The sequence below is a fragment of the Taudactylus pleione genome, unplaced genomic scaffold (assembly GCF_031769625.1).
Source record: "Taudactylus pleione unplaced genomic scaffold, aTauple2 ptg000386l, whole genome shotgun sequence".
NCBI classification, from domain to species: domain Eukaryota; kingdom Metazoa; phylum Chordata; class Amphibia; order Anura; family Myobatrachidae; genus Taudactylus; species Taudactylus pleione.
In genome coordinates this window covers 10,327,799-10,355,191 of record NW_028284787.1, presented here as the reverse complement: position 1 = coordinate 10,355,191, position 27,393 = coordinate 10,327,799, and the positions used below count along the sequence as shown (strand labels likewise).

General features: G+C 42.9%; 1 protein-coding gene across 3 annotated transcripts in view; it reads right to left on the bottom strand.

The window, feature by feature from the left end:
- TNS3 (tensin 3) overlaps nucleotides 1-27,393 on the bottom strand; it is a 255,650-nt gene that overhangs the window by 82,795 nt on the left and 145,462 nt on the right. For all 3 annotated transcript variants that reach the window (XM_088445714.1, XM_088445715.1, XM_088445716.1), the window contains one exon: nucleotides 14,396-15,574. In XM_088445714.1, the coding sequence (XP_088301840.1) occupies nucleotides 14,396-15,574 (1,179 nt within the window). The remainder of the gene's footprint in view (nucleotides 1-14,395; nucleotides 15,575-27,393) is intronic.

Sequence of the window (27,393 nt, the reverse complement as noted above, 5' to 3'; positions counted from 1 at the left end):
AATTAGAATTTTTAGGCAGGGTGGTCTCTGCATGGCTCAGATCACCACCTGGTCTCTCAGAAGGCAAACTGTTGGATCAGAGGATGTGTCACACTGTTGTCTGTTGGGTCTGTAGCATAAGTAGGCCACCCTTTTTTTTTCCTTATTTTCTCAAATTATCTTAAACAACTTTAACTTGTCATCCTCCCATTGTAACTCGTTCAGCCCCTTGTTACCCCAACAATTCAGCTTACTGTACAGAACTGCTCATATTCCTCTTTCATCTCTACTTTTCCATGTCCACATACATGCATGCTGTTCTTGAGGCCCAGATGATCTTTTGAAAAGTCAGTCTAATGCAGACCATACACTAGTTCGACCAGCAGAAGATGAGAGTCATCTTAAGATTTGCCTTGAACTCCCCGGCAGTCCCAGCCGCACGATTGGCAGACGATGTACATACAATCGATCTGCAGTTTAGGAGGGAAAGTCATTGGAAGAACACACACTTCTTCAAAATAAATCTCAAATGACGCCGGTCGGACGCACGATGCATCGCATGCAAAAATACACGGCAAAATCTGCACACGATTACGATAGATAATATGGGCTGCACATCTGATCATACAATGGGCCAGATGTATGAAGCTCTGGGAAGTGATAAAGTGCAGAGTGATAAGCGACCAGCCAATCGGTTCCCAACTGTCATTTTTTAAACACAGCCTGTAACATGACAGTTGGGAGTGGATTGGTTGGTCGTTTATCACTCTGAACTTTATCACTTCCCAGAGCTTCATACATCTGCCCCAATATGCTTCAAGAGCGGCGGGAGCACGCATTGGAGGATCGTATCCTACCTAAATACTACATGATTTCGACACAATTCATTGTACGTCGCGTCTAAAATCGGGCAATCGGCCCAAAATCGTGATAGTGCAGTGGTTCCCAAACTGGGTGCCATGGCACCCTGGGGTGCCTTAGGGCACTTGCAGGGGTGCCTTGGGTTGGAGGTCCAGTACAAATACAATTATTTTTAATCAGTGTGATAGGCAAAACCAGTGCTGGCTGCTGCCAATCAAAAAATATGTGGACAAAAAAAAGTGGAGCCCTGTCAACCACCACGTGACTGAACCTAAGGGTGATATATAAGCACAATTTACTTCATTTAAGTTTTGCTGCATTTCTCAATAAGAAACGTTTTCCCCCAGGGGTGCCATGGAAAAAATGCTGATACTCTAGGGCGCCGTGATTCTAAAATGTTTGGGAACCACTGTGCTAGTGTATGGCCAGCATTAGACTTGAGATTCAATTGTTTTTAAGGTGCCGTAATTAATGGGTGCCCAATGTTGTAATTCAATTGTTTTTGGGCGCACATTAAGTATCGCACTTGTCATGCCCAATTAGACCTGGTTAAGCCATGTAAAGCAGCTCAACCCGTCTAAAGTCCTAGTTAAGGCACTGGTACCCAAACCACTGACTTTTCGCATACTTCTCACCTTCTCAGGATAGGGCGAGCAGAAATGCCAGAGTTTGTGGCTGTTCGTGCCCGAACAGAGCAACAATTGATTTGCTCCGTCAGGCACCCGGCACTAACAATTAAATCGCCTCTTAGATTGTTAAATTCTATTTATTTTAAACAAGTGCCATTATTTTATTTTTTTCTCATAACAGTTTCTTTTGTTCTTTTGGGAGAAACCGTTTGGCTAAGGGAACGCACCTGCAAACTTTAAATATATACTTTTGAATGTGAACAAAAATGGTTGCAGAACTCAGATTTACTGCATCTATATAAATGTGAGTATTCTCAGCCCCCGTTCAGTTTGCAACTTGTGCTGCAGAGGCAGAGCTAGAATACCCTTGAGACAAAAAAAAATGTTCCATTAAGAAATGAACATTGGCTTTCTTTTAAGAAGTCAATGCTTTTAGCAGACAAGAAAATAACTTTCTTAATAATATCCCTTTCTGCATACTGTGTGAATAGAGCATGCATATATATATCTATATAATGGAAATGATTATGATAACTGCTAGTGTGGAAAAGGAGATTTATGTACTTACCTGTTAAATCCTTTTCTTCGATTCCATAGGGGACACAGGCTTTACGCTGGGTATAGGTTGGTGGGTTGAAGTCCGGCAACCACACTGTTAAATTTGTTGAGCACAGCCCAGACTCAGGCACCTCAGTTTAGTTAACAAGCCCAAAGTCAGAGGCGAGAAGGAAGACCAGCACGCACTCCGGCCCATACACACAAAAAATGTGAACAGGAGAACCGGAAGCGAAGAAAAGCCCCGGCAGGTCAGGTGCATCAGGGTGGGCGCCCTGTGTCCCCTATGGAAACAAAGAAAAGGATTTAACAGGTAAGCACATTAATCTCCTTTTCTTCTTCCTCCATAAGGGACACAGGCTTTACGTGGGACGTCCCAAAGCTATTCCCCTAAGGAAAGGGACGCTCCTTGGCTGCGCTGAGAACTCTTCGCCCAAAGCCGCATCAGCGGAGGCAAAGTTGTCAAAAGAATAGAACTTTAGAAACGTATTGGCAGAGGACCACGTGGCCGCTTTACACAGCTGCTCTGCAGAAGCACTACGTCGCACTGCCCACGAAGTTCCCATTGACCTGTTTGAATGAGCCATAACCACGGCCAGTGGTGGAATACCTGTCGCCGCATAAGTTTGGCGATAGTCAAACGGATCCATCTGGCCAGCGACTGCTTAATAGCCGGCCAGCCCAGTTTCTGAAAATTATACATGACAAAGAAAGAATCTGTCCTATGGAAGTCCTTTGCCCTGTGCATGTAAATCCGGAGAGCTCGCACGACATCCAAAGAGGCCTCCTACAGTGAGGAATCCACAACCTGGAAAGAATGAGCCACAATCTTTTGATTGATGTGGAACTTAGAAACAACTTTAGGAAGGTAGCCTAGTTGTGTTCGAAGGACAGCTCTGTCCTGGTTAAAGAGAGCAACAAGACAATGCACCCGTCGGGCAGAAGCTATGGCAAGGAGGAAGAGAGTCTTCCAGGTAAGCCAATAAATGTCTGCAGTGTCCAAAGGGCCAAAAAGGTAAAGACTGAAAGGCCCTAAGAACCAGAGACAAATTCCAAGGAGCCACCGGCGGTACAAAAGGGAGTTGTATGTGGGGGACACAATGAAAAAAGGTCCAAACATCAGGCAACAGCGCAATCTGCCTCTGAAAGAGAACAGAAAGAGCTGAAACTTGCACCTTTAGTGAGGCAAGGCGGAAGCCCAACTTCAGCCCCACCTGCAAAAAGGAGAATACATAAGAGAGAGAGGGATCTACCCCTTCTGTGTCATGCCTGTCTTTCTGCCCCTCCCCTATAGAATGTAAGCTCTCACAAGCAGGGACCTCTTCCCTCATGTGCTTCTCTCCTTACTCCCCACAAGGGCACTTAACACCTTATTGTTAGTATTTTAATCGCTATTGCAGCAATGTATGAGGGTTGTTCAAAAAGTAATGCCTAAATGCTCAAAACTCAAATTTTATTATAGATACAGATTTGAAAATTTGCAGTAAAATACTTTGAAGTCTTAGTAACAGAATGACTCTACTCAAAAAATTCACCATCTGCCCTCAAACATTTTCTCCACCTCTCAGCCCAAGCTGTGAATCCACTTTGGAAAAATTCCAGTGGTTGGTGTTTGACCCAGGAACGTATGTCGTTTTTAACAACCTCCATGTCTTCAAAATGTTGACCCCGGAGACAGTATTTCAGAGGGCCAAACAGATGAAAGTCAGAAGAGGCCAAATCAGAACTGTATGGTGGATGTGGCTTTATTGCCCACCCCATTTTGGCTTGGCCGCAGATGTTGCCATCAAAGTGTTAGGTCTGGCATTGTCATGGTGTAAGATGACATTTGACAGTGGAATTGTTGAAGCCAAATGGCTCCAAAACATCCCACTAGGTCAATTCAAACGGATCCACAGGAACTGCACAAAACTCACCGACTACTATGAACAAGGAGAAAGATTAAAACAACAATTCATAGAAAAGAAATATGACAACACATCCCTACAGACCACACTGACCAAAATAGGCACGGAAGATAGAACACCGTCACTACAATACAAAGACAAAAAAGAGAAATACGCAGAAACCATACAGTTTGTCACGCAATATAACACCAGTGCGAACAAGATAAAAAAGATTGTGAATAAACACTGGAACCTGCTGCTAAGAGATGAGACATTAGCAGAAATACTACCAACACGTCCAAAAGTAATCTTCAGGAAACGCCAAACATCAAAGACAAACTGGTCCTCAAATACATCCCACCACCATTACTTAAACAGACCACTTTGAACAACCAACCTATCAAACAAGGTTTCTACCATTGCGGAACGTGCAACAACTGCCGCACACTAGGCTACAGAAGCACCAGACCCACCACTACATTCTCTTCCACACACACAGGCAATACCTAAAACATCCAAGAACACATAACATGCAACACAATTCACGTAATATACTTACTACAATGCCCCTGCAACCATCAGTACATAGGATGCACCAATCAGAATAGCTGAACATAGTAGGGGAATTACCAACAAGGCAGATAAACACAATGTCCCAATACACTTTGAAGAGAAGCACAACAGCAGCACCATAGGCATGACATACATGGGCATAAATCAATAAACAGAAATTGGAGGGGGGGTGACTTACTCAAGAAACTGAACAAAGAAGAACTGAAGTGGATCTTCACAATGAAAACATTCATACCACACAGCCTCAACATCAATAATTAAATTAAATCTGTAATTTCCAAATAACCACATCCCATCACCCACCGACCTTGTATAAGTACTCATCCCACCCTCTCTATCCCCAACCTACTCATACTTCAACCACCACCCCGACCCCATCAGAACACCATGCAGTTACTATCTCCTCCTAGACCTACCCTTACCCACCACTGACACCTCCCCCCCTTCCGTTATTTACATCCGTACACAGAACCCACACCATTAGCTACCACTTCACCTAACACACCACATAACCTCACTAGAGCATTACACATACTAACAACATATACACCCCATACCACCTATATGATGATCACACACCCACATACCACACACCCAGCATACCCGCTAATACCGTCTCACTACACATCAGTTATCTATTTTTGTGTAATTATGGCCCATTACATGTAACATACACCCTTACATTGTGATCCTACATTTATAACATTAAGACTAATAGCACATACCCTAGCATCCACTACATTATTAGTAGGTCCTCTTTAGTCAGAGACATCACGACCCCCTCCCATCGATGCCGTTTCACAACACAATGCCACATTTCCCATCCACACTAACCAAGGCTGCACAACATAGACATCGGTGACGACACGCATCACTATAGTAACGAGACACACCACGTAATCCAACAACACCCCCCGCCCACTGGGCACACAGTCCCCACGTGACATGTAATGTCACACACCAGACCCGCTCCCCGTCCCTGCATCAGCCAGAGGATTCCCAACACCACGCCCACTACACTGCTGACTCACTGGAAAACCTGGAAGTCTCCCATTTAAGACACCATTCATGGCACCACAGTAAATCCTTGATAAAGGCCAACCAGCCGAAACGCATTGGAGACCCTGTCATCACATACCCAGCCCTCCATTGAGACCACCAGGTAAGTGCAGCCCTCTCAACCCCACAAGCAGCCCGCTCCAGCAGCAATCACCACTCCCAGCACTAGCGGTCAAAGGGCCTGATTCAGAGCCGCTCGTTCGCTCCGAGCGATGTTTGCCCAACTGCGCATGCGTACGGATCGTTATACGCATGCGCGAACCAGTCAGTGCGGTCGAAATTCATGTGCTCGCAAAATAGCGAATGCCTGAAAATTTGAGTGACAGAAAGAGTCGTATGTGGGTGGTAACAGGGGAAGGTGCTTGAAAACGGGGAGTGGAGATCCGAACGCAGGCGTGCTTAAAGGTCAAAACGGGCGTTTTATGGGTGTGCATAATTAAAACAGCAGCGTCATTGACCACGTCACTGGGTTATTTTATAGCCAGAACTGCTCGGAAGATTGTGGTAGCAAACACCAACCACAAGAATAGCAAGCAGCTCATACGCTGGTTGATGTACTCGATTAATCTAATAAATAGCGGACATGACGTAGGATGCGAGCGGCCAGGGGGCGTAGTTTTCCAAAAAACGACCGCATGTTTTGTTTGCTCGTTCAGACCTAGAGGCGTGAACAGACCGCAAAGAGCGAACGGTTCATTTGAATAGCCACCCCTATTTTCTGGACGAGCGAGCGCTAATTGCGTCCGGCTCTGAATCAGGCCCAAAGTGTCCACACCTGGCAGAATACGGTACAGACCTGCATGCTTGTCAAGGACTGTCCGCCCTGACGGGACCCCAGACTTCCACACACGTGACCAGACCCCACAGGACCGTAGGGCCCGTCCGCAACACGTTGTCGCAGCAGTGCCTCCGGTACACTCCTCGCAACAACCGAGCACCAGGCAGTTATCAACGGGCACCCGCCTGGACGGCACCCCACGGGACCGTGGAGGTTGCATACCCCAAGGCTCAATTCTGTGAGAAGTACTTGAACTGCTTTCCGCTGCGGACCAACACCAGCCCTAACGGTAGGTAAGCAGACTATCACACCTGTACAGGACGCCGCCAACTGGATGAGCCTCGGGACACTCTGAAAATACACCATCCTGGTACCTAAGTCTGTAGACCACAGGTCTAGCAGGGGGAACGTGCAGGAGTAAGGACCGCACGTAAAGTCAAGTTCACCATTCAGATTTTTTTTAATAACATTACACAGGGGTGTATCTACCCATTGGCCTGGATGGCACTCACCAGAGGCGCTGCCTGGCGGTGCCAGCCCCGGCCAGGGGGTAGAATCAAATAGTTGGATTCATTAGTGCCTGCAACCTACCGACCCACCTCCTGGGAATATCTGCTCTATCACCCGCTCTCCTGTGCCGAGGTAGACACTGCCAGGTGAGGGATAACACATATACCGCTGGGATGATGCAGGTCTGGGACTGGACTGTGCTCTCTCTCCTATATCCCTGCTATACACTGTCCTCTGCCTTTTTCGTGATTCCTGGAGCACCTGGGGGACCCCATATCTTTGCTGGATATTTGGTAGGTGAGGTGCTCTTTCTGTGATATGGAGCCGTGCAGCCTGTCTAGGACTCCTGCTCTGCCTGGTGGAAGACATTGGCAGTTACTGCTGGGACCTGCCTGCCACCTTCTTTCCGCATGCCTGGTACTCTCCCAGTCCGGTGTGAGGCCTATATGGGGCTGACTGCATCGGTTGGTGCTGCTGCGGGCATCCTACAGCGATCACTCATTGTACTAGGCTATAGTAGGTTCAGCTACAGATTTCTTTTCCATGTCTCTATGTGACTCTTATAGCTCTATACTTTATATTTGGTTTGGAATTTTTCAATTAATTGGAGCAACACGCAATTGGGATTTTGTCTTGATCATTATCCGATCGGTACGTATTTCCCAATTACGAGGGGCAGATGCACCCATATTATTTTTGTGGCTCAGATTGTCCTGAAGAGTGCACTGCTTGAGCCCTCATAATATGTTCCTGGACAGAACAACTAATGCCCACTGCATGCATATTAGTAGCGCCGCTACTCATATACATTGCAGCGGGCAGTGACTGTGCTCCACCTCCCCCGGCTCGCGCAGTGTCTGCAGGAGAAACTTCATGACGTCTCTCCAGCTTCCCACCAACACAGTTCCCTGCCGAGGAGCCGTTACGTTGGTCAGACAGGAACTACTAATGTGGCCATAATGTGTAAGGGGCACTACTACTGTGTGTCATAATGTGTATAGGGGGTACTATAACACGTGAATAAGGGGCTCTACTGTGTGGCGTAATGTGTATATGGGGTACTACTGTGTGGTGTAATGTGAATGACAAACTACTATCTGGTTTAATGTCAGTAAGGGGCACTACTGTGTGGTGTAAATTGAATTAGGGAACTATTGTGTGGCCATGCTCCTTACCCACGAGACCGCCCCCGTTTTATGGCACGCTCGCCTTTGGCACTATCCCTATTTAAAATTTGGGGAGTGGGGGCGCCAGTCCGTTATTTTGCCAGGGGTGCTCATACTCCTAGATACACCCTGACATTGGATGTATTCCAGTAAGAACAGCGATAGCAATTATATTTTCCTCCAGGCTCCAGCTAAGGATCTGTGCAGGGAAGAGAGGGGTCCATTTTTCACTCCCTTTTTTCTATTTAAAAAACAGATCATAAATGTTTAAAAAATATATCCCATGAAAGATAAGCCCAGTTCTCTGTGAGGAAAATACACAAGACTATTTTGTATTTGCTTTTCTTTTGTTTGTTTGTTTTTTTCAATAAAAGTATTTAGCCTTTATAGCATCTAATTTGTTTCTGCAATGGGGACAGATGTAAAAAAAACATGTTGATCTCAGAAAATAAGATTATAGAGTACCATTTCTGAGCAAAAGATGACACTTTGGTCTTTACCACAATTACAGTATCATAAGGAAATTGAATTCTGGGAATGTATTGCAAAAGGTTATGTGGTCAGAAATATGGGTTTCATTTTCTTTAAAAGAAAGTAATTTTTAATGAGCATTTTTCTTTTTAGAATAAAAAACACCAATACACACACCGGAAACATGGCTATTTTTTTTCCCAACAAATATCTTTGTCTCTTAAAGCTGTACTGGTACATAACTCCTCTTTTTTTTAAAGTCAATAATTTTAATCTGTTAATGAAACATCCACCATACTGTACTTTCTTTTTTGAACACGGTTTCTCAATCCAGATCCTCATGGAACTCGAACATTGCATGCTTTCTTGATCAACTAGCTGGAGCACAAGGGTGTTAATTGACTAACACAATAGATCAGCAGATGGTACTAATTAATCCTGATAGAATGTAAACTCTCACGAGCAGGGACCTCTTCCTTCATGTGCTTCTCTTTACATTTTCTTCTACTCTCTACTCCCCATTAGGGCACCTAACACGGGACCGCCAATTCCCGGCAGCTTATTGTGAGTGCTTTAATCACTATTTCAGCAATGTATATAAGTTGTGTCCTTGTCCTGTACTGTAATGTACTGTATGTTACTTGTTTCTTGTTCACCCATTAGTTGTATGTACTATGTAAGGCGCTGCGGAACACTTGTGGCGCCATATAAATAAAGGATAATAATAATAATAATAATAATAATAATAATGGTACCTTAAAAAGAAGCATTGTTAGGGTCTGATGAGGACAGAGTTTTATAAACACTGGTTTAGAGCATCATGCCTGCATTGGTATTTCTAAAAGATATTTCCAAGTTTTCAACCTCTAATCATCATACCTCCCAACTGTCCAGCAGAGTCGGGCATAGGCATTCCAGGCAAATGTCTAGGGCATTTGGTATACCTTAGGGGCATCCCGCGGCTCGGCGGTGCAGCCGATGCATTGCAGCGGGGCCCGTGACGATGAAGGGGACAGCAGCCAGGAAGTACTAATAATGAGTGACAGAAAAAGACAAATCACAGGTACACAACTCCAAATTACTAATTATGGGCCTGATTCAGAGCCGCTCGCGAGCGCATAGAGCTCGCAAGTGGGTCAATGGTGGGGTACTGCGCACGCGTGGCGCGCGCCGCGCGCATGTGCAAGCCCCGGAGCGAGAGATAAATTCTCTTGCTCCGGGACTCACTACAAAAGGGGCGGCTGTCGATGTTGATCGACAGCTCGCCCTGTTTTGTAGGCGGGGCAGGGGGGTGGCTACACAAACGGAGGCGTTCCCGAAAGAACGCCTGCCGTTTGTGGGAGGCACCACTGACCTCACCAGTGATGTCAGTGGAGAGCTTCCTCCTCTGTTAGAGCAGGAAGCTCTCTGGGGCTTGCGACGGACGAGACCCTACCACAAGGGTCTCGTCGCAAGCCCCGATGGTTATCCACAGCTTAGCGAGCGGCCAGGAGGCCGCAAAAAATAAAAACACCCTGATTCAGAGCAAGCGTTCTTAAAGAGCGTCCGGCTCTGACTCAGGCCCTATATGCCCTGGGGTGGCTCGGCTGAGCTGGTTTGGGGGTGTCCTGTGCTCTGGATTTGAACCCTAGTATGTTAGGGACCTACCCTACAGAGGTTGCCTGGATATGGTGGGTAGGCCCATAACCTTGGCCATGATTATGCTAAAAAACTCTATTTATTTATTGCTAAATTTTATTGCATAATGTATTTATATATAATTAGTAATTTGGAGTTGTGCACCTGTGATTTGTCTTGTCCTGTGCCTCTAATAATGAGTCAAACTGACTCATTTATTGCAGTACTCTGTGCTGTGGCTGGCCACGGGCTGCACCAAAGAAGGAGGCGGTCTCATACCGGAGGAGGAGGATTGCCCTCCCCTTCTTATCCTCGCTGTCACCATACTGCCCGAGACCCAGCCCCTCCCCCCCGAGTCCCCGCCCCCCTCCTCACTGTTTATTCTATATGCACACTCTTTTCCCTGCCGAGACCCCGCCCCTTCCTCTCCAGCCTATTACAGTCTCCTCTCCTTTCACCTGCCATGATGAAGCCCAGCCCCAAAAGTGGAAAAGTGGTACTGGATGAGGCCAGGGGTGCTGTGCTGGAAAAGTGGTACTGGATGAGGTCAGGGGTGCAGTACTGAATGAGGGATGCTGACTGCTGGATAAGGGGTGCATAATGAGGCCAGGGGTGCTATTCTGGATGTGGGGTGCTGGATGAAGCCAGGGTGCTGTGCTGGAAAAGCGGTACTGGATGAGGCCAGGGGTGCTGTTCTGTGAGGTGGGCAGTGAAGTGGGCAGCAACTGGATCGGTGTGTGTGTACATGTAGCTACGAGAGAGAGAGAGAGAGAGAGAGAAAGAAAGGCGTAATAGATATGTTAAAATGGGGGCAAATGAATCACAATTTTATGTCCTCTGCCAGACTCGTAAAGGAAGAGAGAAGAGGGAGAAATACCTAAGAGGTAAGTGAAAACTGAGTATCATATTTGAAGAGGTGGCGGAGAATGTCTGTAGAATGTAGTGTGGTGGAATTATCTGCTAGGGAGCTCCAGACAAAATCTTGCCTAGGGCACCAAATTGGTTAGGGCCAGCTTTGCTGTCCAGCATTAGCCAGTACAGTCCAGCGTCTCAGAGTGCCGGGCACACCCCCAGTGTTAAATGACCGGGGGTGCCGCTAGGCTCTGCCCCCATGCACAGCACAGTTGGGAGGTATGAATTATAAATATTATTATGGACAAACATTATCTATTTTAAAACATTTCCGGAGAACTGAAACACAGCAGAAAGTAGAATAATTTCCAGATACAATGACAATTACTTTTTTGTCCCCATTCCTCCATATATAAACAGCTTTCATTCTAGCTACAAGCACAGTTTTACTCAATATTGTATGCTCCAACCAATAATAATGATATTAGCCCCTCTGATCTTTGGGCCTGACTCAGAGATGTACGCTAATGCACTTGCAGCAGTGATCCCACACGCAACTGCTGTGTGAATATATGTTCAGGCTATAGCCAGCTGGAAATGTATTGAGATGCCCACCAATGGCTTCACAGATCAAAGCAAGTGCGTACAAATACACAGCCGCCGTTGCAGACCATTTGATAATCGGCCATCTGAGTAGCCCTATAGTCACACAGAATGGCCGTCTAAACTGATCTGTCAGAACCACTTTATCTGCGTATGGGAGCCCAGATACAGGTTACAACACTCCCCAAAAAACATCCGGGACACACCTGAGTTTTTAGCCGCCACTCCCTCCACTCCCACAAACTGTCCTCAGTGACTGTCAATCACTTTGCATAGAAATCCACCCTGCAAGCAGCATCACAAAGGTGCCTTGGCGCATGCGTAGTGGAGAGATAATCATTCAGCTGTGTATATTTCGGAATAATTAACATCTCTGAATCAGGCCCATTGTCTGCACTCTCATCCTCCTTCCTTACATGATATGCTCAGCGCTGGAAGCCTGCACAAACTGACTGTGCCATTTTTGTATACCATGCAGTGAGATTTTAAAAGAAGATAATTATTTGGAAGACGATCACTAAGGAAAAAGACTAGCAGATGCAAGCCTGAAATTATACGTAAAAAATTATTCCATGTGGAATTGCTGCTTTAACTATCACAGACTTAAAAATGTCACTTTTATACTACTCCAAAAGATAACATTCTGTAGATCAGTGGTTATTTTTCCCCACAGTTTCTAAATACCCGTCACTTTCCATTTCATAAGGTCAGATACCTCCAACACAACCATCAGTTATATTCAACACACTTCTACATAGAAGCCATATACTGGTTAACCAATGGATGTGCATTCTTTATCAGGTTGTTAGTTACATGGGCAGCAATATTAAAATATATTACCAAATAGGTGTATGATGTCTCTCTTGAGCAGGTGGAATAATTTGTTCTGAATAATTAATCTGTGTTTTATAAAGGGATACGAACGCTGTGGTGACCTATGATTTAAAATCAAAGCACAAAAAGATGGCTTTTTGGTAAGAGTGGTGGGTTGACATCTCTAATGGGAGCAGATGGGCAAAGTGTAGGTGTGCCATTGTGGAGAGTTTTGTGTAACAGTGCAAATATCAGTTTTCATATGGTGAAGCAAGATTATATAACTGAGATAAAGAGATGATGAGGATGCAGCTTTGCTCCACATCAAGAATTGATTTTAGTAACAGCTATCAGTTTACAGAGATCAGGGCTCATCTTAAGCTTGCAATGATATGTACCTTGTGTCTTTCAGGGATCTCTTTGGCAGAGAAGCACATTTCTAGGGTCACTTTGCCCAAAACAAACAAAGCTTCAAACAGTGACACAATAGTAACACAAAGACAGCCCCCATGTCCCCTCCATCTCATTATTAATTTAAGGCTTAGATGAGGCTAAGTCTAGTCATATTGTAAGAGAAAAACATAAATGTGTTAAGTAAAGAAAGTGTTGTACCGAATATGGTGGGAGACAGGGTTGTCAGTGTGTGATGGTACATTTCTGCAGTGTGTTGGTTCAGATTTGTTGCACCTATCAACATACTAATAAACACTTCTATTTTGCAGAGACATCTACTGAGCACGGTGGATCGGAGTGCACCTTGATGTGTGCTGTGTGGTCTACCAAAAGATGCAACTGTAAGCGCACTTCACAAATGAGGTTTGCTGTAACTTCAAGATCACCATGCCTGTCAGACCCATTACACAAGGGCGTTTTATTACTAGGTGTTTAAAAATTAACAATTTGAACTTAAAGTGCTTGAATACAAGTAAGGCTCCATGTACTAAATATGTGTGAGTGTCAGTGCACTATTACACACTTGCAGACAAGCGCTACTGAAATCTTTATTGGCTCTGCAAGTTTCAGGGGTGTTTAACACAAGTCTAAAATACAATAACATTTCTGGAGATGTTATTTCAGCACCTGCTAAACTATCACTGTACAGATACATATTGGTGAACATTTTAATGCCTTATATAAGTGCTGTGTGTGAGGAGAAGTAGAACCATTTGGCTATATATGTTCTTTAGAGTGAGCCCAAAAGGAGCATTGCACAGCTTATAGGTCTCATTTGGTGGCATCTCTTGCTCCATTCACTTGATTAGCCAGGCTCAGGATACCTAGGCTCCAAACAACACTATCAGCTAAATAGTAATTATGCAGCTAGATGTTATTTGCAGTACAGTGAGAACTGATAAGGCAATCAGAAACCGGAAGACAAAAGATTATCTACAGCTTTATCGTACATGAACATTTATACCAGTAACAAAACAGTATATTGTTATCTACTGTACATAAAACAGAAAACTAATGAACATTAAAGAGCTCATTCAGTAGCAGTGTGGTAAAGCCAAGTTTCAGAAGATCAAAGAGAAAAGTAGCTGGAGAGAGTGATATGGGAAGAGATGCAGAAAAGAGCAGGATAAAAGCAAAGTTTGATTTTTGAGGGATGGAACAAATAATAACTGGAAATCATGTTATAACACACATGAGAATGTACAAACTCCATAAACAAAGTAACCTAGTAAAAATTAAATCCAAAGTCCCACCACTTCAAGGCAGCAATACGAACTATAATGAGAACTTTAAATGAACAGTAATAATTAAAATTAATGAAAAAACATAGTTAACAAAATAATTAAATCAAGAATGAGAGACATCAATAAGAAATATAGTAGTACAGAATGGAAATTTAAATATTGCCTCTCTCCCTTAGATGTTATCCATGAACTCACATAGCAACATAATAAACCAACTGAAAAATGATCTATTGCTTATCTGATTGTTGAAATCAACTGTTTAATTTAGTGTATCACAAATTACAAGATCATGAAACCAGCTCAGTAATAACACTCAAAACCTTTAAAAAAAATGAAAATTATTTACCTTCTTGGAAGAGTTTTCTTCTTTTCTCTGCATCTAAAGGAGTATGAATGCCACTGTTATCAACATCAGCAATAAGTGCACTTGTATTTGTTGAACTAGAATTCATTCGAGTTGGAATTGGTTCAAAAGTTGGATCCAACTCCAAGATTAATTTATTAAGTTGCTCAATTGACTGGTCTATATCCAATGTTGGGGAGGAAGGCATGTCTTCATTTTTCACTTCTATCCCATTGGGTGCATTTTGTGTTGAAGTTGCATGGCGGAAACTTTCAGGAGTCTGGTCTGGAGTGAAATTTGACATACTCCTTTGTACAGTATCTTTGCTGCTATAACTTCTGGTAGATACAGAAGAGACTTTAGAGATTTCTGTTGTGTTAGGGGTTGAATGTAATGAGCCATGTACACCAAATCGACTTTCATTATCAGGATAGCTGTACTGATGTGAACTGACCATTTGCTGTTGGCGCACCCAAGTTTGAGTTGAATAATTGCTTTGTACATAAGGAGGAGGTGGAGCAGTTGGCTGCTGAACTTGCTTTGGTTCACTGATGTTATATGACCTTTCATACATATGGTCAATGCCGATACCTAGGTCAGGTGCTAAACTATGGTTGTGTTCATCTCCAGTGTTACTGCAAAAGCCATCAGACAGCAGTGAATTCTGACTGCTTTTATGGCAACTAAAGTTTCCAAGATTGTTAGAATGTTGCCCTTCTGATGAAGACAAAGTGCCTATACTCTCGACACTGTGTAAGTCGTGATTTGGCATTTCGTCATCTAAAATATCAGTTTCCCTGTCTTTGAGCTTAGTGTTTCCATTCACGTGAATTTGAGCAGGGACTATATGCCGTGTCCCACTGTACTTGTTTTGAGCATCAGTCATATCCTTCTGTGAGCACGTCTGGTTATCTACTCCAAATCCACTGAGTAGTTGATCCAGTTCTGCCTTTTCTTTTAGACTCAGGCCTCTTTTAGGTTTTGATCCAACCTTTTCTTCTGTTCTTATAGAAGCAGTAGAGTGCCCAGAATCACTGCTGACAGACAAGGTGTGATCGCTATGATCAGGGCTGCTTGTCAAGGGAAGCCCAGAGTCAATAACTGTAACAGAGCCATCAGAAAGGCTTTTCTTTCTTACTTTGGCATACAAACTTCCATCAAGAGGACCCTGTGTGTGGGGAACTGTGAATGATAGAAATAAAAAATAGAATTAAAATATTTCCTCTGGAACAGATGCATACAAATATCCATCTAGTATTGAATAAACATGATGACATAAATATAATCTAGGACGATAAAATTGTATTTAAAAAAAAAAAAAAAATCAAAAACTGATTTATTTGATTTAAATTAAATTTTTTTTTAGATAAACGTTTAAGAGTTTAAAACATTTAAAAACATTTTTTAATAAAAAATCCTATTTAAATAAAAAAAAATGATTTAAATCAAATAAATCATTTTTTAATTATTTTTTTTTTCAAAAAATCCAATTTTATGCAACCTAAATCTACCACTACACACACTGATTATATTGTAAGCTGTTGTAAGCTGTCCCAGGAGTTAAGACACTCTGGACCAATTTCAGAGACGAACACAAGTCTTTTTCGTGGATGGAACTTGCAATTTTGCGCACAGCACACGTTTCTGAGCGATCATACGCATCTTTCAGAAGTTACGGGCGATTTGGAGTCATAACCAATTCAGTCGTATCTCCACTTGTGGCTGAGTGTGTATAACTGGGCAGTAACTAGTTGTTTCCATGTAGGCTAAGTGAGTGTGGTATGTGTAGACTATCCAGAGGCGAGCGTAAACAGAAAACAATCTGGTATCAGACATATTTCTTGCACCATGTATAGAGCTGGTGAAAATGCACACTGATGGTTATGATGGATACTTTCTCAAGCGGATGAATAGTGGTGTGTGGTTATCTCTGAGCACAGGCAAAGCTCTGCATGTATATCCATGCACACAATGTGGCAGCATTGCTGACAACTTGCGTGCAATTATGAATTAGGACCTCTGTCTCATTCTAGTTTAGTTTAGTTAAAAAATCGTTCAATCGTTCATATCTGAAGGAAAATCTGACATGTCTGAACAGTGAACGATGAACGATGCATGTTCCCGTTTGTCAGATAACGATATCTGACATCTGATATGTTTGCAGTCAGATTTGGACGATTTCCATTAATTTTAATGCAGTCAAAAATCGTTCATCTGACAAATCTGACCGTGTGTATGCACCAATATTCCTATACAGACAGACTAGGCTTCGTTTCACCACAGAGCCCATGACAGTTTTTCTTTTTTCAACACAATGGAAATTTGAGATATACTTTTTAAAACATATTCAAGTCCAATATCATCAATAATTCTATTAATAAGTACATGCTTACATTTTTTTTTGTCTATTGTATGAAACGATTGGCTTCACAAAAGTTAGTAATTAAAAAAATAGTACTTTATGTGCAGTGAAACCACAATTTAGTGTGCTTTACTCACTAGAAACGACTGAGATGAAATGAAAAATGAAGCTTGCTTTCATATTCTCTGATTTCTCAATATTTTGTTCAGATACTTGGTATTTGGGACCAATCAGCAAACGTTAAATCAACGCTTACTTAGCAACTTATTAACAATACAAATCCTAACTACTTAGATATCCTAACTACTTAGATATCTTAACACTTACTATGATTACGCTTATAAGAGCACCTTTTTGATTATATAATTTTGTTTTATTTCTATTGTATTGTGACAATGAATTGTATGAAATTAAAAGCAGAAGCTTCCATTGTATGTCTGGTTGCCAGTGACTACACACATCCATATTGTTATTACTATGAATTGTATTATCTAACAGCATAATATTTGTAAAGTCTACTAAAAATGTAAAGCATTTCCTGGATGTGTACAGTACTAAACTAGCATGTAAGAGTAATAGTTCACCTTCAACTAAACCAAAACATGTTTACATTCATAAAGGTCTACCTGTGGAACCATTTTTGATTTATCTGTTTATTTTTGTCTTTTAAAAATGAAATATTACTGCAGATTAGCAGTTTACTAGAGAAACCAAAGGCTTTATTCAGTGTAATGCTAATTTAGTCCATAGACCCTACTTATATAGGTTGTCAGCAACTGTTTTTTCTGACTTCCATGAAGATGAAGGCTACCTGGTCAAGATATATCTATGATTACCTCCAACAATTTGGGAAACAAATCAACCTCAGTAATCGGTTAGTGTTGGGGCCTTGCGTCATTACCAGAGTCACTTCCCCTGATATTGGGGCATGTCACTAAAACACCACCATCTCATTGGTTGTACCAAGAAAGTGGATTCCCAAACTCATTCATCCACCTAGACCATTATATCACTGAGAGACATCTCTAACTTTGCTTTTGTGGTGTTAGAGGGATAAAGATGATGCAGACTTTTTAGAGAACGTCTCCAACAGACACACTGGCCATCCCAGTTCCTGTCGGTATGGAATGACTTAGAACCATTAATTTCCAAGGACATATGCTATAAAAAAAATATATATAATATAAAAATGCCAATCTTATTATCCAAAATTTGTATTATGATGTACATCTAATAAGCTCAACTAGCCAGAAAATTAAGACAGAGGTCAATATCCCTACCACAAGATAGCCCAAATTTAAAAAAACACATGATAGGGCTGCCTGCTATGATAAAAGAAATTTCTTACTATACACCACCATCCTACACAAACGCCAGTGACTATTTTTACAAGTAGTTAGCTCCCTATCTTCATGCTCTATTTTAGTGGTCCTCAATAATTTTCCCCCTGAGAACCCCCTGGCAGGCCATTTGCATTATTTGAACCCCAAACATTTAATTGTTAATAGATACAATGTTTAGGCACTGATATACATATATGCAAAAAATGTGCTACATACAGTATAAACAAGACTTTAAAAAAATATGCAAAAATAGAATGGATAGTACATATATATTATATATTTTTATCACATACTACAATTTATGTAAAACATAAAATAAACAATAAAATTATAGTCCACATTTGCTTTATTTTACAGAGATAAATGGATAAACTTTTTTAATTTTGTTATCTAGGTTCTATAGTGATGAATGGGGCTATAGATCCCTAGAACACTGCTTCACCTGGATCAGCCATTACTAAAAATTTTCAAATACCTTACACCTCAATACTTCACAACAGGTACCCCCTGTCCACATAACTGTCTTTCACAAGACAGGAAACACTTCACTGTGGGAGTTTCTGCATAGATCACCTACATTTCTTCCAGAAAGTATTCACAGTGCTTCACTGTTTCCACATTTTGTTATGTTACAGCCATTTCCAAAATGGAATAAATTCATTACTGTCCTCAAAATTCTACACACAATACCCCGTAATGACAACATGTAAAAAGTTGTTTTGAGAATTTTGCAAATTTAATAAAAAATAAAAAAAAACAAAGAAATCACATGTACATAAGTATTCACAGCCTTTGCTCAATACTTTGTTGATGCACCTTTGGCAGCAATTACAGCCTCAAGTCTTTTTGAATATGATGCCACAAGCTTGGCACACCTATCTTTGGGCAGTTTCGCCCATTCCACTTTGCAGCACCTCTCAAACTCCATCAGGTTGGATGGGAAGCGTCGGTGCACAGCCATTTTCAGATCTCTCCAGAGATGTTCAATCGTATTCAAGTCTGGACTCTGGCTGGGTCACTCTAGGACATTCACAGAGTTGTCCTGAAGCCACTCCTTTGATAACTTGGCTGTGTGCTTAGGGTCGTTGTCCTGCTGAAAGATGAACTGTCGCCCTAGTCTGAGGTCAAGAGTGCTCTGGAGCAGGTTTTCATCCAGGATGTCTATGTACAGTGCCTTGCAAAAGTATTCTCCCCCCTTTGCATTTTTCATGTTTTGTTGCCGCACAACCTGGAATTAAAATGGATTGTTTGAAGGTGTGCATCATTTCATTCACAGAACATGCCTACAACTGTGAAGTTGTGTTGTTTCTATATTGTGAATCAAACAACATTTAGGACAACATAACAGAAAACTACAGCGTGCATAACTATTCACCCCCCTAAAAGTCAGTACTTTATCGAACCACCTTTTGCTGCAATTACAGCTGAAAGTCACTTTGGATAAGTCTCTTTGAACTTGCCACATCTTGCCCCTGGGATTTTTGACCATTCCTCACGGCAAAACTGCTCCAGCTCCTTCATGTTGGATGATCTCTGCTTGTGAATAGCAATCTTCAAGTCTGACCACAGATTCTCAATTGAATTGAGATCTGGGCTTTGACTAGGCCATTCCAACACATTTAAATGTTTCCCATTAAACTACTCGAGTGTTGATTTAGCAGTATGCTTCGGGTCATTGTCCTGCTGGAAGGCGAACCTCCGTCCCAGTCTCAAATCACAGGCAGACTGAAACAGATTTTGCTCAAGAATATCCCTGTATTTAGCACCATCCATCTTTCCCTCATCTCGAATCAGTTTCCCAGTTCCTGCTGCAGAAAAACATCCCCATGCTGCCATCACCATGTTTCACTGTGGGGATGGTGTTCTTGGGGTGATGGTAAGTGTTCGGTTTGCGCCAGACAGAGTTTTCCTTGGTGGCCGAAAAGTTCAAGTTTAGTCTCATCTGACCAGAGCACCTTCCTCCATACATTTGGGGAGTCGCCCACAAGCCTTTTGGCAAACTGAAATCGTGTCTTATTATTTTTGTCACTAATAGCTTTTTTCTGGTCACTTTTCCATAAAACCCAGCTCTATGAGTGTACGGCTTATTGTGGTCACATGCACAGATACACCAGTCTCTGCTGTGGAACTCTGCAGCTCCTTCAGGGTTACCTTTGGTATCTGTGGACGGCCCTCTTTTCGCAGGTTTGTTGTGGTACCATGTTCTTTCCATTTGATGATGATGGATTTGATGGTGTTCTGGGGGATCATCAAAGATTTGGATATTTTTTTTTATAACCCAACCCAGAATTGTACTTCTCAACAACTTTGTCCCTGACTTGTTTGGAGAGCTCCTTGGTCTTCATGGTGTGATGCCTCTTGCTTAGTGGTGTTGCAGCCTCTTGGGCCTTTCAGAAAAGGTGTGTTTATACTGACAGATCATGTGACACTTAGATTTCACACAGGTGGACTTTATTTCACTAATTAAGTGACGTCTGAAGGTAACTGGTTGCACTAGAACTTTTGAGGGGCTTCAAAGCAAAGGGTGTGATTACATATGCAGATGCCAATTTTCAGAATTTTATTTATAAAGATTCTTTTTTATATATATTTTTCTCATTTCACTTCACCAAATTAGACTATTTTGTGCAGATCCATCACATAAAATTCTGATTAAAATAAATAAAAATACAGGTTGTAATGGAACAAAAAAGGTACAAAGCCAAGGGGGTGAATACTTATGTCTCCCAGTTCCTGCCGCTGAAAAACATCCCCACAGCATGATGCTGCCACCACCATGCTTCACTGATGGTATTGGCCTGGTGATGAGCGGTGCCTGGTTTCTCCAAACATAACGCCTGGCATTCACACCAAAGAGTTCAATGTTTGTCTCATCAGACCAGAGAATTTTGTTTCTCATGGTCCGAGAGTCCTTCAGGAGCATTTTGGCAAACTCCAGGCGGGCTGCCATGTGCTTTTTACTAAGGAGTGGATACTCTAATATACAGGCCTGATTGGTGGATTGCTGCAGAGATGGTTGTCCTTCTGGAAGGTTCTCCTCTCTCCATAGAGAAATGCTGTGACCATTGGGTTCTTGGTCACCTCCCTGACTAGGGCCCTTCTCCCCTGATCGCTCAGTTTAGCCAACTCTAGGAAGAGTCCTGGTCGTTCTGAACTTCTTCCATTTATGGATGGTGGAGGCCACTGTGCTCATTGAGACGTTCAAAACAGCAATTTTTCTGTACCCTTCCCCAGATTTGTGCCTCGAGACAATCCTGTCTCGGAGGTCTACAGACAATTCCTTGGACTTCATGCTTGGTTTGTGCTCTGAAATGCACTTTCAAGTGTGGGACCTTATATAGACAGGTGTATGCCTTTCAGAATCATGTCCAAACAACTGAATTTACCACAGGTAGACTCCAATTAAGCTGTAGGAACATCTCAAGGATGATCAGTGGAAACAGGATGCACCTGAGCACAATTTTGAGCTTCATGGCAAAGGCTGTGAATACTTATGTACATATGATTTCTTATTTTTTTATTAAATTTGCAAAAATCTTAAAAAAACTTTTTACACGTTGTCATCATGGGGTATTGGACCTCATTCAGAGTCGGTCGTAAGCGGCTGCTCGGTCGTACCCAGCGATGTTCACTAAACTGCGCATGCGTAAGATTCGCAATGCGCGTGTGCAAGCTAGCTGTTGCAATCGGAAATTTCTCTCTCCTTGAACACAGCCAGGTCGTTAGTTTGAGTGACAGAATGAGCCGTTTGAGGGAGGTAACAGGGGAAGGTGCTTGTGAACGGGTGAGTGGAGATCCGAACGCAGGCGTGCCTGACTATGCAAATGGAGTTTAATGGGAGTGCATAATTAAAAAAGTAGTGTGATGGCACACGTGACATGGGTGGTTTTTACACTGGCTAGATTGTAGTGCTTGATTGAGGGTATGGTCAGCCTTAAGCTCTGCGAGCAGCTCCGATGGGTCCCGATTAATCCTTATATCCCCGGAGATTACGTGTGTTGCGATCGCAAAGGGGGCGGTTTTTTAGCCTTACGGCCGCTTCTTACCCTCGCTCGTTCAGCTAGCGAGCCCATCTTAGCGACGCATCTTGCAATCGCTTAATTTGCATATCCGGCCCCTTTTCCCTTACGATAGAGCGGACCTAACGACCGACTCTGAATGAGGTCCATTGTGCGCATAATTTATTCCATTTTGGAATAAGGCTGTAACATAACAAAATCTGGAAAAAGTGAAGCGCTGTGAATACTTTCCGGATGCACTGTAGATAAACTGCATGCTAAGATTCTGGTGGAACGCCTGCTCATCTTGTTAAACAGCTTAATCAATCAGCACCAGGTGGGCTTCATATAAAGCAGAGTAACGGAGACCATGGAGATGTGTCCATAATGTTCCACACATAACTCAGTCTAGCCTGATCCATTCACCCACCATCTTATTGTCGCTATGTGCTGTAGAAAGATTTGCATTGGGTGGACTGGAATTTTATGTGGGTAAAAATAAATGCCTTAACTTACCTGATAATTTTGTAACTGAACTGCAAATCGGATGGAGCACAGCTTATCAACAACCTCATACACACACACAAGCATCTCCAGGGCCAGAATGGGCATCTGGTACCTCTGGCAAATGCCAGAAGGGCCGATGGGCTGGTCTGGCCCGAAAGCCAGACTAGCAGCTCCATCTCCCAGTACTCTGCTCAGCCAGCATGTAGAGATGGGGTCATACTGTGAGGATACATCTCTTTTTTGAGAGAGCCTGCACCGAGGGATGTAAGGGCTTCTCTATATAGCTGCAGTCCGTCCCTGAGCATATCACACACGCTACACTTGTCTTTTCCTCCCTTAGTCCATCTCATCTTCCCTCATTTGTTTAATTTTTTTTCTTAAGCTACCTGTGTTATTCATTCACTGTATCACAATAGGTCTCATTCCTTTACAATACTACGCCAGTCTCATACTCTCTTTAATTCGATCTGTCTCCCAATTACACTTCTGTGTTCTATAATCACAGAAGAAGCTTACCTAAGACTTAAGTGTAGTGTATTCTTGAAGCAGGCACAAGAAACCTGTGGCTATCCAGCAGCTGTGGAACTAAATGCACTACATTTATTCACATATCCTAACTATAGCTATATAACTATAGAAACATATACGTATGTATATACATATATGGCAAAACAGGATAAAAAGGAGAAGATCTGTCAACACCCACTAACCCAGAGGAAGCCCTGATTGGGCAAAACACGTTGGTCACACCCCCAACATCACTGGTGGATCCTAATCAGGAAGCAGCAAGCCATACGCAGCCTATTAACCCAGAATCCGGCAGCACTTTAAGCTTAAAAAAACCTCTGAATCCCGGCAAAGCCGACTGCACCAGGCGGACAAGGGTAGGAGAGGACTTAAGGCCCCCCATACATTAGAGATGGATTGCAGCAATCGTGCAATTTGCAACGATTGTGTATAAAAATCTGCAATGTATGGGCAGATTGCAACCAAAAAGTGATTGCGATTGTTTAGTCAGATTGTCCAACATGTTGGATTTCACAGATCGATTGGGGCTGTAGATTGCTAGTGTATGGACATGATCAGGAGATTTGCAGACCGTTTCTAGCAAAATGATGGGCCTTTCAAGATTGCCAGATCTGTGTTTGCTGCAATCGATCTGCAAATCACTGAAAAAGATCTGTAGTGTATGGGCGCAGATTGCTCGATTGGGAAATCCTAAGATCGGGCAATAAATCTTCAAATTGTTCAATTGTGGTTTTCAGATTGCTGATGTATGGGGGGGGCCTTTAGGCAGAGTTAAGAAGGAACCGGATGGGGCTCACGAAGTTGAGACTGAGGCAAGACGGCCAGCTGCACCAAGAAGGTAGGACACTGCGGCACCGCACCATTAAGGTACCTTACGCTACAAAATTTTGGGTGAAAACACGTAGATTATTTTCAAGCAAAGAAAGAAGATTTATGATATGGACACTGAGCCATACGTATTCATGCTCAGGGTGAGCAAAATATCAAACAGCGTGCCAGCATCAGATATAGGTGACACTGTTATTCTGCCCTCCCAGCAGACGGGCAATTTGCAATACCAGCACTGTGCATATTACTAGCAGTTTGTATTATAGACGGCTTTTTATATTAATGTTTTATCTAATGTTTATGCAATTTTATTTTTCATTTATTTGGATTCGCTTAAATAAAGCTTCTTAAATAATCTGATGATTATCTGGATCATTTAACGCCAGGGAATATTAGTGTTTATTCTGCACTACTTAAGACTATAACAATCTGCATAAGTAAATATTTCCTAACTTGGTGGCCCGTCACAAGGCTCAAGAGATGCCCCATGCAGCCATTTTTCCGGCTTGCTCACTACCCAGCTAAACTAAAGCCGCGTATCCACTTGCAGATAGTGGAACAACAGTACGATTACAACATTGTAATCGTACAGTCGTTCCTCATCCCCTGTACTGCCTACACTGAACAATATGTCGTTCAGTGCAGGCACCCTCTCTCATCCCTGAACATGGCCAAGCTGTCGTTATCGGCAGACTGACCGTCATGTACAGGCGATGATTGATGTTTGAAACGACCAGCAGGAGAGTGCATCGCTGGTCGTTTTCCGACATTAAACTGCCAGATTTATGCACGACTGAACGATAACTATGTCGTTATCCTTCAATCGCTCATTTATATCTTCAAGTGGATACGCGACTTTAGGTCGGAGTGAGGAGCAATCACAAGCTGCATATTATAGCTCATGTTTGGTTCCCGCTCACACACCAACTGCACAGTCATGTAATGCTGCTTAACAAACATAGGGCCTGATTCAGACCCACTCGCGAGCGGCTGTCCGCTCGCAAGTGGGTCGATGTTATGGACTGAGCATGCGCACGACGGAGGGAGCTCCGTCGTGCGCATGCGCCAGACGCGACGAGCGAAGGAAAGTCCTTCGCTCGTTGTGTCCGATCAAAGGGGGCGTGTTGTCAATGTTGATTGACAGCACGCCCCCTTTGGTGGGCGTGCCAGGGGCGTGCCTCCCTGACGGGGGCGTTCCCACGGGAACGCCTCCCGTCAAAAGCCGGCCCACTGACATCACTAGTGATGTCAGTGGGAGTGATTTTGGCTGTGATAGAGCCAAAATCACTCCGGAGCTTGCGGTTGAAAACCTCAACCGCAGGCTCCGGCTCGCAAATTCGATGGTCGCGATGGTCTCGACCATCACAATGCACGCTCGTATAGCCTGTGGGTGGTGACCCACAGCTATACGAGCGTCCAGGAGGACGCTCCATGAAAATGGAGCCCGGCCCTCATTCAGAGCGTGCGCTCTGCTCAGAGCGTACGGCTCTGAATGAGGGCCATAATTAGCAATAATCAATTTACAACACAAGCAGAACCCAGAGATAAAAGATTGTACGAGGGCTGTTTGAAAAGTAACGAGACTGCCTCTGTTTTTCTGTCCCATAGGTAGACGTGGGAACGCTATGCTGGTTATTGTGAAGCTCATACATCGATGAGTCTGAACCTGCGGTTGGACTTCCCTAGTCGTCTTTGTTTGTTCACAGCGAGTGGAAGATCTTCGTACGTTTCGTCATGGCGGATCAGGAATACGTGTCTGTGAGATTAGGTCAGAGATGTGTGATTGAATTTTATGTTAAACTTGGAAAAAGATTAAATTAAACTCATGAAATGTTATGGCAAGCATATGGTGGTGAAACAATTAGCCTGTGGTATTTCGGTGGTGGAAGCACTTCAAAGAGGGTAATACACGAGTGACTGACAAAGCTCATACAAGCTCTGACATAATCTCACAGACATGTCTTCCTCATCCGCCAGGATAAAACGTATGAAGATCTTCCACTCACTGTGACCCAACAACAGCTTTCAAAAAATAATAAAATAAATGAAGTGCAATACTCAATCATCAATCAAAACTAGACTTCTTTACTATTATAAAATACAATTATCCTTACTCTGGTACTAGACATGCATTTCCTTACCTAGGAGTACACATCCTAACCATCTACCCGATTTATAGGACTTTAACGAAAAGGCTCCTCTGAAATCCTTAACTGCAGAATTTATAAGGCGGTCCCAAACCTTTGGGGGAGGGGGGGGATTCAATTTAGGGCGAATCCGTTCACCTGGCCGAATCTGTGTGGCAGCTGCCGGACTCTATGGCAGCGGGATTGTGCGAGCACTCTTGTATGAATTGGCCCGGCTAAAGGGTGCGAGAGGGGCTACCGTTGCCGGCATTTAAATGCTGCGGCAACTGCAAATCGCACCCTTCAGGGGCAATTAGGTCTTGATTGGAAACACACAAAATCCTCTTTGCCTTCAAAAAATCCTATCCCTTCCCACACCTCCCACTTTTAAGATAAAATAACTCAATGGATATAACTTAATCGAACAGAAAACCAAATCTGAAATGAAGAAGAGGTTATAATCACATACGGCTGCAATATCTCCTGTGTTTATCCCTTATGACCAATCATTTACACACAGCCCCTTCATTCAACATGTTAGCCACCTCTGTACTAAACACACCCAGGAACAAGCATTTCAGGCAGATCGTGAAAGCAACACCTATGAGTTCGACGGTAAAGTGGGCGAGTACTGCTACATCTGAGAGGCGTGTCATAAAATTGCCTTACATCCAAATGTAAACAAGCCCCAAATAATGGGGCTATGGTGCAATTAGGGAAATTGCTAGACTCTTCAAGGAGATTGCTACTATTTCAGGGAGTCTCCCTGAGAATCAGGGAGAGTTGGCAAGAATGTTTTTACTCTCTTTTCAATTATCTTCAATAAGAGGTGTACACAATATTATTTGCTCCACTCTGTTCCTCTTTCTTTTTCCCCTTTAATTACTATTATTACCAGTTATTTATATAGTGCACACATATTCCGCAGCGCTTCACAGAGAGAATATTTGGGCATTCACATCAGTCCCTGCCCCAGTGGAGCTTACAATCTATGTTCCCTACCACATGCACACAGACATATGCACTATTGTTAATTTTTGTTAATAGCCAATTAACCTGCCAGTATATTTTTGGAGTGTGGGAGGAAACCCACACAAGCACAGGGAGAATATACAAACTCCACACAGTTAGGGTCGTAGTGGGAATTGAACCCATGACCTCAGTGCTGTGAGGCAGTAATGCTAACCATTACACCGTCTGTGCTGTCCTTTAAAATTTTTATTTAGATAATTTTTGCATGTTTTTAAAGATGTAAATAACTTATTTACAAAAACATCAAAACATAAAAAAGGAATTTCCGTACTCATAG